Source organism: Salvelinus alpinus, chromosome 22 (genome assembly GCF_045679555.1).
Source record: "Salvelinus alpinus chromosome 22, SLU_Salpinus.1, whole genome shotgun sequence".
Taxonomy (NCBI): Eukaryota; Metazoa; Chordata; class Actinopteri; order Salmoniformes; family Salmonidae; genus Salvelinus; species Salvelinus alpinus.
In genome coordinates this window covers 10,649,172-10,666,076 of record NC_092107.1, presented here as the reverse complement: position 1 = coordinate 10,666,076, position 16,905 = coordinate 10,649,172, and the positions used below count along the sequence as shown (strand labels likewise).

The 16,905-nt window shown below is 42.3% G+C and overlaps 1 protein-coding gene across 2 annotated transcripts in view; it reads left to right on the top strand.

Moving 5' to 3' along the window:
• The window catches only part of LOC139549711 (transmembrane protein 255B-like), a 46,367-nt gene that overhangs the window by 13,304 nt on the left and 16,158 nt on the right, over window positions 1-16,905 (top strand). For both annotated transcript variants that reach the window (XM_071360407.1, XM_071360406.1), the window contains exons 2-4: window positions 302-444; window positions 1,822-1,884; window positions 11,035-11,124. In XM_071360407.1, the coding sequence (XP_071216508.1) occupies window positions 302-444; window positions 1,822-1,884; window positions 11,035-11,124 (296 nt within the window). The remainder of the gene's footprint in view (window positions 1-301; window positions 445-1,821; window positions 1,885-11,034; window positions 11,125-16,905) is intronic.

Genomic DNA, 16,905 nt, shown 5'->3' with positions numbered 1-16,905 from the left:
ACGTGGGGCCCATATGGGTTAATGAAGGGCTGTTCCACAGGCCCCACGAGGGAAACCCAACAGGGAGTCAGGGACCCACAACGTTTTGTCCTCAGTATCCACTTTGGCCCCACATGTGGTTATGAAGCCCTACATGAGCCCACATAAAGCCCAACATGGCAATCACATGTGGAGCCAATGTGGATTCTGAGGACAAAACTTTGAGGGGCCCCAAGTGTTAACCCTTCTTTCATCCACCTGGGCTAAGTATACATTGTACAGGGAAATAGTATTGTGACTGAATATGCATCTGTGGGTTTAGAGCTGATGAAGAGGAGGAACAGGATGGCGATATGGCTGGTACTGGGCATGCTCTGTCTGTCCCTGGTCCTGGTCATTCTGGGGATCTACACCACCACTCGCACAGAGAGCCTCAGCATCACTGGATATGCCTCTGGAGTCATTGTAAGTACATCTTCATCATTATCATCATCCTCATTATTATTAAAACCATCATCATCATCATAATCACCATTATGTTAATCTGCCATTTTAGTGAAAATGACTCACTATACATATAAATTAACTATTAACAATAACCATATTTTCTCAAATATTCTCTCTTTGTCATAAAAAAAAAACTACACATACCTTAAGAATAAAGAAGTTGCAATGCCAAGAAGGCAGGGCTATTATTGATGGATAGGGAAACTGTGGTTTGTGAGTCTTTGTCCACAAAACAAGATGTCTTCCAAATCATGACAATTAAAATCTCATAAATGTCGTGAGAGCTGTCATCATTCATATTGTTGAACAAACCTTCATCTTATTATAGCACATGACAGACAAACAACATATATTTCAGCTGTTATTCACACCAGTCAATAAATCTTTCCAGTAGATTTTATACACATTTGAAGACCGATCATTTCTAAGTGTATAATCTCGGTTGGCCCAGAACTAAAATCTTGTGTAATTGGTCAGCTGCTCGATAAGTTATGGGTCCATACGTATTAACAAATTGGATCAAGAGATGGTAGAACGAGGTGCTCCACCTTCTCTCTTTGCAGTCGGTCCGAACGGTCCGAATGTCCCCTTCCCTTCGGAAATTCAAAATATGCTAACAACTGCGAAATTGTCATTTGTCCAAATAACCAGTGCCGAAAAACCCAAACACTAGAACTACTGCGGCTCATTATCCCACACATCCCATTCCTTTCCGTACCAGTTATTTTTACGTAGAACTGTCCACAAGAGATTACTAAATTTAAGATAGAGAATATTTAATTAAAGTTTGATTCTGTTTTGTAGTGGCATCATAGAGTTGGAAAGAGAGTTCTGTGACATCATAGTAAGCGCTATTGATTCTTATCTGTTTTTAAAGTAGTCCATTTCTTTTTCTCAACCAATAGGAAGTCCCCACCCAATTGACTATTTGAAAATGTTGAAAATCTCTAATGGCGCTGCCCATGCTAAAACAGGCTTTGTGGCAAGTGTGCCCTCTATCCACCTCTATAAATTGTATTATTAAATTGACATGGATAAGACACAGCCATGTTGTTAGCAGGTACATTTTCTATTATGTCCACGTTTTAAACCTTAGCATTTCTTCTGCTGGATCACCGCAACTCTATTCTGATTTGGGGGTAACATTAGTGGAGTGATTCAACTGCACAGCTCATTGATGCTCCCAATTCTGTAGTAGTAGTAGTCCACCAGGGAATAATCTTTCCATAACAATAACATCAGTTATATGACTTTTAATAGTGCATAAAGTTCTCTACAGTAAGAGCCAACCTCTGGCATCTCTCTAACAGTGGCTGTTCTATTTGATCTCTGCAGTTGGCGTTTGGATCCTTCCTGGGTGTTCTTGGACTCTGCCTGGAGGAAAACCGAAAACAGCTGGTACATAATACTACTTCTCAATCATTTGTCACATTTGTACTGTCCTTCCTTCTGAATGGTCTCTCTCTATTCCCCAGCTTATCTCATCATGTTCTTGCCTGATCCATCTCTCTCTCTCGTCCTCTTGGTTATAGTTGCAGCCATGCACAGCAGAGATGGATTTGGGTAACTCCAGGCTGTGTGCAGGCTTTTTTTCCCAGCCCAACACTTTAACAACTGATTTAGCTGATAGTGGACCATTTGTTAAAAAAACAATGCACACCCCATGGCTGTTGCTCGCCCCTGATGCACAGTATTCACAGGGCTAATGACCAAAGGAGTAGTTTCAAAATAGGTTACTTGGGGTTGAGTTTTGGTTTCAGTGTGTTTCCATACTGCATCTTTCAGTTAATTGTCTTTTTTTATCTGTCAAAGAGAGTGGGAGTGATTAAGAATAGAGAGTGGTGTGGTATCCAAGTCACAGCCTCAGTTTGGTGTAAAAGACAGAAATATGGTCTGGCCTGTAAAACATTGAAGGAAAACCCCTAAAACCCATTGGATAATAGTATTGATCAAATCAAATCACATTTTATTTGACACATACACATGTTTAGCAGATGGTATTGCAGGTGTAGTGAAATGCTCGTGTTTCTAGCTCCAACGGTGTAGTAATATCTAACAATTCACACAATACACACAACCTAAAAGTAAAAGAATCGAATTGAGGAATATATAAATATATGAGCAATGTTGGAGTGGCATGGACTAAATACAGTAGAATAGAATACAGTATATACATATGAGATGAGTAAAGCAAAAATATGTAAATATTATTAAAGTGACTAGTGTTCCATTATTAAAGTGGCCAGTGATTTCAAGTCTAAATATATGGGGCAGCAGCCTCTAAGGTGCAGGGTTACGTAACCGGGTGGAAGCCGCCTAGTGATGTCTATTTAACAGTCTGATGGCCTTGAGATAGAAGCTGTTTTTCAGTCTCTCGGTCCCAGCTTTGAGGGACATGTACTGACCTCGCCTTCTGGATGACAGTGGTGTGAACAGGCAGTGGCTCGGGCGGTTGTTGTCCTTGAGGATCTTTTTGGCCTTCCTGTGACATCAGGTGCTGCAGGTGTCCTGCAGGTAGTTTGCCCCTGTGGTTGTGGGTGGTGAAGTTGCCGTAACAGGCAACAGCCCGACAGGATACTCTCAATTGTGCATCTGTAAAAGTTTGTGAGGGTTTTAGGTGCCAAGCCAAATTTCTTCATCCTCCTGAGGTTGAAGAGGCGCTGTTGCACCTTCTTCACCACCCTCTCTGTGTGGGTGGACCATTTCAGATCGTCAGTGATGTGTACGCAGAGGAACTTGAAGCGTTCCACTTGCTCCACTGCAGTCCTGTCGATGTGGATAGGGGCGTGCTCCCTCTGCTGTTTCCTGAAGTCCACAATCAGCTCCTTTGTTTTGTCGACATTAAGTGAGATGTTATTTTCCTGGCACCACTCTCCCAGGGCCCTCACCTCCTCACTGTAGGCTGTCTCATCATTGTTGGTAATCAGGACTACTACCTGTGTGTCGTCTGCAAACTTGATATTTGAGTTGGAGGCGTGCGTAGCCACGCAGTCATGGGTGAACAGGGAGTACAAGAGTGGACTGAGCATGCACCCTTGCACCCATGTATTAGAGGTGTTGTTTCCTACCTTCACCACCTGGGGCAGCCCGTCAGGAAGTCCAGGACCCAGTTGCACAGGTCGGGGTACAGACCCAGGGCCCTGAGCTTAATGATGAGCTTGGAGGGTACTATGGTGTTGCATGCTGAGCTATAGTCAATGAACAGCATTCTTAAATAGGTATTCCTCTTGTCCAGATGGGATAGGGCAGTGTGCAGTGTGATGGCATTGTCTGTGGATCTATTGGGGCGGTAAGCAAATTGAAGTGGGTCTAGGATGTCAGGTAAGATGGAGGTGATATGATCCTTAACTAGCCTCTTAAAGCACTTCATATTGACATACGTGAGTGCCACGGGGCGATAGTCATTTAGTTCAGTTACCTTTGCTTTCTTGGGTACAGGAACAATGGTGGACATCTTGAAGCAAGTGGGGGAAAAAAATTCTAGATCACCTGTACTCCACACACAGAGACGCATACAAAGCTCTCCCTCGCCCTCCATTTGGTAAATCCGACCACAACTCTATCCTGCCTGCCATCCAGGATGGCTAAGGTGCCTGCCATCCAGGACCTCTACACCAGTCGGTGTCAGAGGAATGCCCTAAAAATTGTCAAAGACCCCCAGTCATAGACTGTTCTCTCTACTACTGCATGGCAAGGATCCTGGTCAGACACCATATCTACTGGTAGTCCATGGATCCGGAAGACGTGCTGCACCATGAGCTGGGCCATCTCTTTGGCAGAGGATAGTTTGGGGAGAGGAATGAAGTGGGCGGCTTTAGGAAACCAATCTATGGTAGGCCACCAAAAGCGCTGTTGCACAAAGACCAGGGTCCGACGGCAGCCTGGGTGGCAGGCATGCCTGGATGAGTGGGCCCACTTTAGGACAGCGGAGCGGACGGCGTCAGGAACAAACATCCGGTTATCAGGCCCCCGGATGAATCCTACAGCTAGGGAGTCCTCCATGTAGGTCTCCATCGCCTTGGTCTCTGGTCCTGACAGAGAGTACAGTCGTCCCCGGGGCGCAGTCATGCTAGGGAGCAGGTCAATCCCGCAGTCATAAGGTCGGTGCGGTGGAAGCGAAGTGGCCCGGGCTTTGTTGAACACGTCCCGGAGGTCCTGGTACTCTACGGGAATGGCGGAGAGGTCTGGGGCAACTTCCCGAGCCCACAGGAAGACATCCCGGGGCAGGTTGTGCTGACTTCAGGCAATGGGCGTGGCAGAACGGGCTCCAGTAGACCCGTTAATTAGGGGATTGTGTCACTGGAGCCAGAAGAATCCCAATACCACGGGAATCTGAGGAGACTTAATGAGCAGGAACTGGATAGCCTCGTTGTGGTTCCCTGACACAAGTAGGTTGATGGGAGTGGTGTTGTGGGTGACCCGGCCTATAGAGTGCCCGTTCAGTGCTCTAACGTCCATGGGAATGGAGCGGGGCTGAGTGGGGATGCCCAGCTCGGAAGCCAGGGTAGAGTCCAAAAGGCTCTCATCGGCCCCAGGTCAGTATTCCAGATTGGTAGGGAAAAGATACAGGATGGCAGGCAGGGTCAGGGCAGGCAGGAATGGTCAAAACTGGGAAACAAGAAAACAGGAACTATAGCAAAGACAGGAGCAAGGGAAAAACACTGGTAGTCTGTTTGTCTGGTAACAGCCAGACAGAGAACACAGGTATAAATACACAGGGGATAATGGGGAAGATGGGCAACACCTGGAGGGGTGTGGAGACAATCACAAAGACCGGTGAAACAGATCAGGGTGTGACACCCATGGTACTCTCTGTTCTGTTCACTCTCCACCTCATACAGCAGGACTAATCATTAACACGTTAGAGAAGATGGACAGAGTAGAGTGTGTGTGTGTGTGTGTGTGTGTGTGCATGCGTGTGTGTGTGCGTGTGTAGTGGATAAGGATATTGATGAGTACATGTGGGGCTGCTCCATATCATACCATCTCATTTTATCCAGCAGAAGAAAACACTGTGAAAAAGGAGGCAGATACTGAGTGTATAAACATAAAGCAACTCGTTATGTTGATGAAAGAGATGGAGAAAGTGAGGGGACCTCAGCATAGATGAGAAAATGTGCCTGGCTTGGAAAGTATCTCAATGCCTGCAGTGCAGACACTCACTCACACACTCAAACAAACAAACTAGTTAATGTGTGAATCTTAGAAAATATTGCCAGATGGGTATTTGTTAGCTGTTCTTCTGTTATCAATACCTTTTACCACAGTTTTCTTGGAATTTAGAAAAACTGTAAACATTCGTGAGGTTGTAATATGAAGTAAAGGAGTCAGCTAATTATTCTCACCTGCTCATTTCTGTCTCTTGTTACGGTTCTTGTAATCGTATAAGAAAACAAGAGTATTTCCAATTAAAATCACAATTCACATTCCAGGTGATTACCTCATGAAGCTGGTTGAGAGAATGCCAAGAGTTTGCATAGCTGCCATCAAGGCAAAGGGTGGCTACTTTGAAGAATTTCAAATACAAAATATATTTTGATATGTTTAACACTTCTTTGGTTACTACATGATTCCATATGTGTTGATGTCTTCACTATTATTCTACAATGTAGAAAACAGTAAAAATAAAGAAAAACCCTTGATTGAGTAGGTGTTCTAAAACTTTTGACCGGTAGTGTACTACAATGCCTTCAGAATGTATTTACACCCCTTGACTTTTTCCACATTTTGTTGTGTTACAGCCTGAATTTAAAATTGATTAAAATTTAGATTCTTTTGTCAGTAGCCAACACGCATAAACATAATTCCACTTTGGCATTATGAGGTTTCGAAATTGTTACAAATTAATGAAAAATAAAAAGCTGAAATGTCTTGAGTCAGTAAGTACTCAACCCCTTTGTTATGGCAAGCATAAATAAGTTCAGGAGTAACAATTTCCTTAACAATTCACATAATAAGTTCCATGGACTCACAATAATGATGTTTAAAATGATTTTTGAATTACTACCTCATCTCTGTACCCCACACATACAATTATCTGTAAGGTCCCTTAGTCGAACAGTGAATATCAAACACAGATTCAACCACAAAGACCAGTAAGTATTTCCAATGCCTCGCAAAGAAGGGCACCTATTGGTAGATTTTTTTTTAAACACTCAAAAACAAACAGATATTGAATATCCCTTTGAGCATGGTGAAGTTATTAATTACACTTTGGATGGTGTATCAATACAGTTACCAAGAGGAACGAAACGGCTCAGGAATTTCACCATGAGATCAATGGGGACTTTAAAACAGTTACAGAGGTTATTCAAATCAATTCAAATCAATGTTTAGTTGTAACGTGCGCCGAATACAACAGTGAAATGCTTACTTACAGACTCTAACCAATAGTGCAAAAAAGGTGTTAGGTGAACAATGGGTAAGTAAAGAAATAAAACAGTAAAAAGACAGGCTATATACAGTAGTGAGGCTATAAAAGTAGCGAGGCTACATACAGACACCGGTTAGTCAGGCTGATTGAGGTAGTATGTACATGTAGATATGGTTAAAGTGACTATGCATATATGATGAACAGAGAGTAGCAGTAGCGTAAAAGAGGAGTTGGTGGGTGGCGGGACACAATGCAGATAGCCCAATTAGCCAATGTGCGGGAGCACTGGTTGGTCGGCCCAATTGAGGTAGTATGTACATGAATGTATAGTTAAAGTGACTATGCATATATGATAAACAGAGAGTAGCAGCAGCGTAAAAAGAGGGGTTGGGGGGGGGGCACACAATGCAAATAGTTCGGGTAGCCATTTCATTACCTGTTCAGGAGTCTTATGGCTTCGGGGTAAAAACTGTCGAGAAGCCTTTTTGTCCTAGACTTGGCACTCAGGTACCGCTTGCCATGCAGTAGTAGAGAGAGCAGTCTATGACTGGGGCCGCTGGGGTATTTGACAATTTTTAGGGCCTTCCTCTGACACCTCCTGGTGTAGAGGTCCTGGATGGCAGGCAGCTTAGCCCCAGTGATGTACTGGGCCGTACGCACTACCTACCCTCTGTAGTGCCTTGCGGTCAGAGGCCGAGCAATCGCCATACCAGTCAGGATGCTCTCGATGTTGCAGCTGTAGAACCTTTTGAGGATCTCAGTACCCATGCCAAATCTTTTTAGTTTCCTGAGGGGGAATAGGCTTTGTCATGCCCTCTTCACGACTTTCTCTGTGTGTTTGGACCATTCTAGTTTGTTGTTGATGTGGACACCGATGAACTTGAAGCTCTCAACCTGCTCCACTACAGCCCTGTCGATGAGAATGGGGGCGTGCTCGGGCCTCCTTTTCCTGTAGTCCACAATCTCCTTAGTCTTGGTTACGTTGAGGGATAGGTTGTTATTCTGGCACCACATGGCCAGGTCTCTGACCTCCTCCCTATAGGCTGTCTCGTCGTTGTCTGTGATCAGGCCTACCACTGTTGTGTTGTCTGCAAACTTAATGATGGTGTTGGAGTCGTGCCTGGCCATGAGGTCGTGGGTGAACAGGGAGTACAGGAGGGGACTGAGCATGCACCCCTGTGGAGCTCCAGTGTTGAGGATCAGCGTGGCAGATGTGTTGCTACCTACCCTCACCACCTCGGGGTGGCCCGTCAGGAAGTCCAGGATCCAGTTGCAGAGGGAGGTGTTTAGTCCCAGGATCCTTAACTTAGTGATGAGCTTTGAGGGTACTATGGTGAGCTGTAGTCAATGAATAGCATTCTCACATAAGTGTTCCTTTTGTCCAGGTGGGAAAGGGCAATGTGGAGTGCAATAGAGATTTCATCATCCGTGGATCTGTTTGGGCAGTATGCAAATTGGAGTGAGTCTACCGTTTCTGGGATAAGGGTGTTGATGTGAGCCATTACCAACCTTTCAAAGCACTTCATGGCTACAGACGTGAGTGCTACGGGTCTGTAGTCATTTAGGCAGGTTGCCTTTGTGATCTTGGGCACAGGAACTATGGTGGTCTGCTTGAAACATGTTGGTATTACAGACTCAGTCAGGGACATGTTGAAAATGTCAGTGAAGACACCTGCCAGGATTCTACTCAGGCCCATACTCTACACAGACTGGTGCGCCATAACCAATCAGAGCTGCAGTATCCCTATATGTAAATAGACCATTGTCATATATGGATCTGTGCCATTCACTTTGAACTGGACTGTGTTAACAGCATGAGTGGGGCAAAGTAGATGTGCTTGTTTTGAGATCAAAGCAAGAGCTGCATGTAGCCAGGTGTGTACATTTGTTAATATTCTTTGCTAGTAAGTGAGTTATTAGCCCAGTTATAGCTCATTTCTAGTCAGCAATGGGGGAGTGGTTGCTAACTACAAGAGCACAAAACATGTACATTTCTAGCCATCTTTGAAAAGCAAGACAGGTAAATAGCTTTTTTCTGTATTAAAGGGGCATTGTTGTATTTTGAGACAGCTTATTCAAGCCTAAGTAGCCAATAGACAGAGGGTAGCATAATTGATCTAATTCTCTGTAATAATGGTATGGGAATAATAATTAATTACATTTTGTAGTGGTTTCTTGCATCAAACACAACATTTTCAGTCACCTCCTTGTCTGAAGGACAAGTGGATAAACAGGTTAATGTCAAGCCCTGCATATTTTTTTCAAAGTCTCATTGAATGTAGGCTTACATTGAACAACATACATTGTCTGCTACTGTAGGCTGAATGATAGAACAGCTATTTCCATGTGAAAATGTGGGATGCATTTTCTCCATTGTTTTTTTTAATGGTAGGCGACTCTGATAGGCTTACATTATGATCAAATAGCCACTGTTATAACTATAACTTAAAGCGTGTACAGCCTCAGTGTTCACAGTAAACGCATGCCAGAAGTTGCATTGAATTTTCAAAACTTTTTTGTTTGCGCTCAGCAGACCTGAAATTTGCTCAGTGCCGAAACATTGATTATAGTTATGCTTGTAATCATTAAGGACTGGAGAGTTTTTCAGGATACAAAATAAACAGAATGGAGCTAAGCACAGGCAAAATCCTAGAGGAGAACCTGGTTCTGTCTGCTTTCCACCAGACACTGGGAGATGAATTCACCTTTCAGCAGGACAATAACATAAAACACAATGCCAGATCTACACTGGAGTTGCTTACCAAGAAGACAGTGAATGTTCCTGAGCGGTTATAGTTTTTACTTAAATTTACTTTAAAATATATGGCAAGATCTGACAATGGTTGTCTAGCAATGATCAAAAACCATTTTGACAGAGCTTGAAGAATTTTAAAAAGAATAATGGGCAAATATTGCACAATCCAGATGTGGAATGCTCTTATAGACTTACCCAGAAAGACTCACAGCTGTAATTGCTTCCAGAGGTGCTTCTACAAAGTATTGACCCAGGGGTGTGAATACATATGTAAATTTGATATTTCATTTTCAATAAATTTGCAAACATTTCTAAAAACATATTTTCACTTTGTGATGATGTGGTATTATGTGTAGATGGGTAAAAAAATACCCTGAATTCAAATTAAATGTATATCACAACAAAATACGGAATACGTCAAGCGGTATGAACACTTTCTGAAGGCACTGTGTTCAGTATATATTGAGATCTGGACGCGGACCCCTCCAGTACCTCCGCGGACAAGAACCCCTGTATTGGGGCATGTAATGGAAAACTTTAAAAAATGTTTTGCAACTGTGTAAAAATGTATTTCTTATTTAGGAAGTCAATGTACTGTAGTTCCTTCCTGTTTCTGGCAGTTTTCTTCAGTTTGGTGCCTACCCACTGGGCACAGATATCATTTCAACTTCTAGTTTTGAGTTACATTTCGTTGAGATGTCATCTAATGTGACTTCAACATGAAGTCCACCATGTCATTGGATTTAAGTTCAAAGTTAGGGTAAAAAAATATGAAATTCCCTTACGTTGATGACTTTTTGCAAATCCAATTAGTTTTCCACGTGGATCCAACGTCATCAGATTGAGTTCTTTGTTGAAATTAAGTGGAAACAACATTGATGCAACCAATTTTTTCCCAATGGGTAATGAACACGTCCCAAAGCATGCTTCCCTCAGGTCCACAAACTCCCTCCCACCCCTTCCCGCATCTGTTTCTAATTGTCTGTTGGCGGCCACAGCTCCTTCATATCCTCTCTCTCTCTGTGTGGATATTGTGTTAACACTGGGTGACATTTAGTTGAATCTGTTCAGCTATTTTGTCTGACATGTCTTAATTTATATATGCGCCCAACTGTGTTTATTGTAACAATCATTTGGTTTTCTGTCTTCATCAGATGAAATTGAAAGCTTTAAACATCCCACTGGGCACACACTGGTTGAATAAAAGTTGTTTCCACGTCATTTCAATTAAATTACCTTGAACCAACGTGGAATAGACGTTGAATTGACGTCTGTGCAAGTGGGATTGCTACAACCCACTTGGAAGGATATGCGCAGTCTTCCTAGTTTTGTTGTTGAACATTAGTCCTACTAGCATGTGCTCAGTCATGTGTGTATGTTACTATCTTTTTGAATAATGTATTTTTCCCTTTCTCTCCAGCTTGTGGCGGCCATTGTTTTCCTCAGTTTCGGAATCATTGCCTCCTTCCTGTGTCTGGTGGTGGATGGTGTCTTCATCGTTTTCAACATGGTGAGTCACGTTGCTGCTCCATGTGTGTCTTTCAGCTCAACGTACTGTATCACATGGTATTTAAGACAATTGTGACCGTAAATGAAAATCTAAAGCAAATGTATTTCTCATTGAGTGAAAATAGCAATAGTAGGAGGGAAAAAACTAATTTGTTTCTCATTTATTCTGTCGGCAGTAGAATCTCAGTTTCTCTTCCCCAGTCTCTGATCTTGATGTCATGCATGAGAGTGTTCGTAAGAATAGCTATGATATTAGTGTTCATACATGAGTGTTTCAATGTGTGTGGATGGAGATTGACCCACCCTGTCTGTAATGTTGACAGCAGATTGATGGAGCCTCACTCCCTGTGGATAAGTGTGATCATGAGAATCCTTTGGGTGAGAGAGCATCCTCTCTTCCCATTTCAATGTGTTAACCCAACTGAAAATTTCACATCAAATGTTCCATTTGCCATGCCAAATGGCACAATATACCAAAACTGTAATACTTGCAATAAACTTTAAAACACATTTAAATCTCAAAGTGGAACAATGCATAGCTACACATTGACAATGCAATATAATATTCATGTGTACATTTCTAGGGAAATGGCAAGATGCAAAGGACCCATGGTCCAGAATTGTGCCTACACAGTATATCTGCCTGCCTGCCTGTCTGTCTGCATGCCTGTCTGATTGTGTAGGGCATCTTTGTCTGTGTTAGTATGTAGTGGGAGGAAGGCTGGGGAACCCAGCAAGCAAGTTATTTTATTAGACCAGTGATCCCAAAGCTTCAGGTAGGAATGTTTGCCTCTCTATCAAAGCCCTATTAAAAAAATCTAAAGAAACCAAAAGTGAATTGTAAAATACAAAGCACCAATAATACCCCCAAATGAACAAGGTAGACGATACGCCATGTATTATGTATCTAAGTGAGTGTTTTCTTATGCTTTTTTCTATGCAATGATTCATTATGTAAATTATGCAATATTTCTGTTTTTCTCTAAACTGTGAGCAAGAAAGTAAAAGCAGACAGAAATAAGTCTTTTGGTATATCAGACTAGTCTCATAGACTAGACGTAAAATAGTAAATGGAAGTCCTTGACACCCAAATTAGTATGATATGTTCGGTTTGGTATGATTACAGATAGGTTACTTAAAGCAAAAATGAAAGAAGGATGGATGGTTGGGGTGGATGTGTGGGCGTATAACATGACTGTCTAGCAACCCAAAAGCTAATTAGCAACTTTGCAACTACTTACTCCTTTATAGCTACTTTGCAACTATTTAGCATATTAGCTAACCCTTCCCCTAACCCGAACCATATCCATTTTAGCTAAACCTTCCACTAACCCTTAACCCTAATCTTAACCCTTCAACCTAACTCCTAACCTTAACCCAAACACCTAATCCCTAGAGCTAGCTAACGTTAGTGTTAGCCACCTAGCTAACGTTAGCCACAACAAATTGGAATTCGTAACATATATTCGTAACATATTGTACGTTTTGTAATTCGTAACATATCATAAGAATTGGAATTCGTAACATATCATACGAAATGGATGATGGACATCCACAAATTAATATACAGTCAATTCAGAAAGTATTCAGACCCCTTGACTTTTTCCACATTTTGCTACGTTACAGCATTATTCTAAAATGAATAAAAAAAATAAAAAATCCTCATCAATCTACACATGATACCCCATAATGACATAGAAAAAACAATTGTATTTTAAATTTAGCAAATGTATTAAAAATAAATAACATTAATACCTTCTTTACATAAGTATTCAGACCCTTTGCTATGAGACTCGACATTGATCTCAGGTGCATACTTTTTCCATTGATCATCCTTGAGATGTTTCTACAACTTGATTGGAGTCCACTTGTGGTAAATTCAATTGGTTGGACATGATTTGGAAAGGCACACAGCTGTCTATATATGGTCCCAGTTGACAGTGCATGTCAGAGCAAAAACCAAACCACGGGGTTGAAGGAATTGTCCGTAGAGCTCCGAGACAGGATTGTGTCAAGGCACAGATCTGGGGAAGGGTACCAAAATTCTCCAGCATTGAAGGTCCCCAAGATCAGCGTGGCCTCCATCATTCTTAAAAGGAAGAAGATTGGAATCACCAAGAGTCTTCCTAGAGCTGGCCGCCCGGCCAAACTGAGTAATCAGGGGAGAAGGGCCTTGGTGAGGGAGGTGACCAAGAACCCGATGCTCCACAGAGCTCCAGAGTTCCTCTGTGGAGATGGGAGAACCTTCCAGAAGGTCAACCATCTCTGCAGCTCTCCACCAATCAGGCCTGTATGGTACAGTGGCCAGACGGAAGCCACACCTCTTTAAAAGGCACATGACAGCCCGCTTGCAGTTTGCCAAAAGGCACCTAAAGACTCTCAGACCATGAGAAACAAGGTTCTCTGGTCTGATGAAACCAAGATTAAACTCTTTGGCCTGAATGCCAAGCGCCACGTCTGGAGGAAACCTGGCACCATCCCTACAGTGAAGCATGGTGGTGGCAGCATCATGCTGTGGGGATGTTTTTCAGCAGCAGGGACTGGGAGACTAGTGTTAAGATGGCGCTGGAGAAGAAGGCTGACGTTTTACGTGTTCCTATCCAATTGTGTCGTTTTAACTTATTCACGTTTTAACTTATTTTGTACATAATATTGCTGCTACCATCACTTATGATCGAAAATAACTTCTGGACATCAGAACTGCGATTACTCACCACGAACTGTCAGAATATTATTTTCCTTTAACGAGTCCGACGAGCCCGACGTGAATGACATACTGCTTTCAAAGGGAACAGGCCCAGATCCCCGTCATTTGCGTGAAGAGAAGGCAGAGAAAAAGGGGCCTTCTGAGAATTAGTGGGCGATCTAATAAACCCCCGCTGCCTTCCATTCTGCAAGCAAACGTGCAATCTTTGGAAAACAAAATCGATGACCTACGTGGAAGATTAAATTACCAACGGGACATTCAAAATTGTAATATCTTATTCTTCACGAAGTCATGGCTGAACGACGACATTATCAACATACAGCTGGCTGGTTATATGCTGTATCGGCAGGATAGAACAGCGGCGTCTGGTAAGACAAGGGGCGGCGGACTATGTATTTTTGTAAATAACAGCTGGTGCACGATATCTAAGGAAGTCTCAAGGTTTTGCTCACCTGAGGTAGAGTATCTCATGATAAGCTGTAGACCACACTATCTACCTGGAGAGTTTTCATCTGTATTTTTCATAGCTGTCTACATACCACCACAGACTGAGGCTGGCACTAAGACCGCACTCAGTGAGCTGTATTCCACCATAAGCAAACAGGAAAACGCTCACGCAGAGGCGGCGCTCCTAGTGGCCTGGGACTTTAATGCAGGGAAACTTAAATCCGTTTTTCCAAATTTCTATCAGCATGTTAAATGTGCAACCAGAGGGAAAAAAACTCTGGACCACCTTTACTCCACACACAGATATGCATACAAAGCTCTCCCTCGCCCTCCATTTGGCAAATCTGACCATAATTCTATCCTCCTGATTCCTGCTTACAAGCAAAAATTAAAGCAGGAAGCACCAGTGACTCGATCAATAAAAAAGTGGTCAGATGAAGCAGATGCTAAGCTACAGGACAGAGCATGCACTGACAACCTGGCAAGTGTCTTCACTGACATTTTCAACCTCTCCCTGTCCGAGTCTGTAATACCAACATGTTTCAAGCAGACCACCATAGTCCCTGTGCCCAAGAACACTAAGGGAACCTGTCTAAATGACTACCAACCCATAGCACTCACGTCGGTAGCCATGAAGTGCTTTGAAAGGCTCACATCAACACTATTATCACAGAAACCCTAGACCCATTCCAATTTGCATACCGCCCCAATAGATCCACGGATGATGCAATCTCTATTGCACTCCACACTGCCCTTTCCCACCTGGACAAAAGGAACACCTATGTGAGAATGCTATTCATTGAATACAGCTCAGCGTTCAACACCATAGTGCCCTCAAAGCTCATCACTAAGCTAAGAACCCTGGGATTAAACACCTCCCCCTTCATGGCTACCCAGACTATTTGCATTGCCCCCCTCCTTTTACACCTCTGCTATCATCTATGCATAGTCACTTTAATAACTCTACCTACATGTACATATTACCTCAATTACCTCAACTAACCGGTGCCCCCGCACATTGACTCTGTACCGGTGCCCCCCTGTATATAGTCTCACTATTGTTATTTTAATGCTGCTCTTTAATTACTTGTTACTTTTATTTCTTATTCTTATTTTTAAACTGCATTGTTGGTTATGGGCTTGTAAGTAAGCATTCCACTGTTGTATTTGGCACATGTGACTAATACAATTTAATTTGGGTCAGGTTTGAGGGAAAGATGAACAGAGCAAAGTATAGAGAGATCCTTGATGAAAACCTGCTCCAGAGTGCTCAGGACCTCAGACTGGGGCGAGGGTTTACCTTCCAATAGGACAATGACCCAAAGCACACAGCCAAGACAATGCAGGAGTGGCTTCGAGACAAGTAACTGAATGTCTTTGAGTGGCCCAGCCAGAGCCCGGACTTGAACCCTGACCTGAAAATAGCTGTGCAGCAACACTCCCCATCCAACCTGACAGAATCTGCAGAGAAAAATGTGAGAAACTCCCCAAATACAGATGTGCCATGCTTGTAGCATAATACACAAGAAGACTCGAAGCTGTAATCGCTGCCAAAAGTGCTTCAACAAAGTACTGAGTAAAGAGTCTGAATACTTATGTAAATGTTTTTTTAAAATTTGTAATACATTTGCAAAACATTTCTAAAAACCTGTTTTTCCTTGTCATTATGGGGTATTGTCTGTAGATTGATGAGAGAGAAAAAAAACAATTTAATACATTTTAGGGTAAGGCTGTAATGTAAAACAAAATGTGGAAAAAGTGAAGGGGTCTGAATACAGTGTATTCGGAAAGTATACCATACGAAACGTAACACATCATACTAAAAGAAGTCTCTTGGATTTACGTACAGAATAATATGAAATGCTATGAGACAACTTTTGGAATAGGGACACTAGACTCCACTGGTTGTCTGTTTCCCAATAAGTCTTGATCTGTAAGCAACCCCCACACCACTCGTTTGACATTTATTTGTATTTTTGATTCCAAGTAGGATTTGACCCCTGGAAGGGATTAGTATTAAAGTGAAAAAGAAGGATCGACATTTAAACGTTTAGCCTTTCCTCATACTGTCAATATTACTAGGCCATAGTTCTGTTCACAATTATCAACTGGCCAAATCAAGTCCATACAGTCATCTGGCTTAGATGTCTGTCTCTAGGTTCTATCAATGCTTAGATTTTGTCACAGAAACATTCCAATGCACTGTACAGATGTAGGATCTTAATTTGAGCAAGTTTGCTAAAGCAGGAAGATAATCCTGCAGCAACAGGAAATGTAAATTATTTTGTAGATTATAATTAATCAACATTTTTGTAGGGGTTGATAAATGTTTCATAAGTGAAAATCAAGTCTGAAATTTCAAAGTGGAAATTACAAACCTCAGAAGCCTTTTTAAAACCCCAAATACACTACAAGTTTTACATTTCTTGCATTGCAGGAAAGTTCTTCTACAACAGGGTGATCAAATTAAGATCCTACATTTTTATGTATTCGGTACTTACAGATGTCAACTTGACTAGTTCCAACGTAGTGTCCAACTAGTTGCTATAAATACTTATCTTGTAACGGCTTTCGTTGGTGGAAGGAGAGGAGGACCAAAATGCAGCATGGTACGTATCCATAATAACT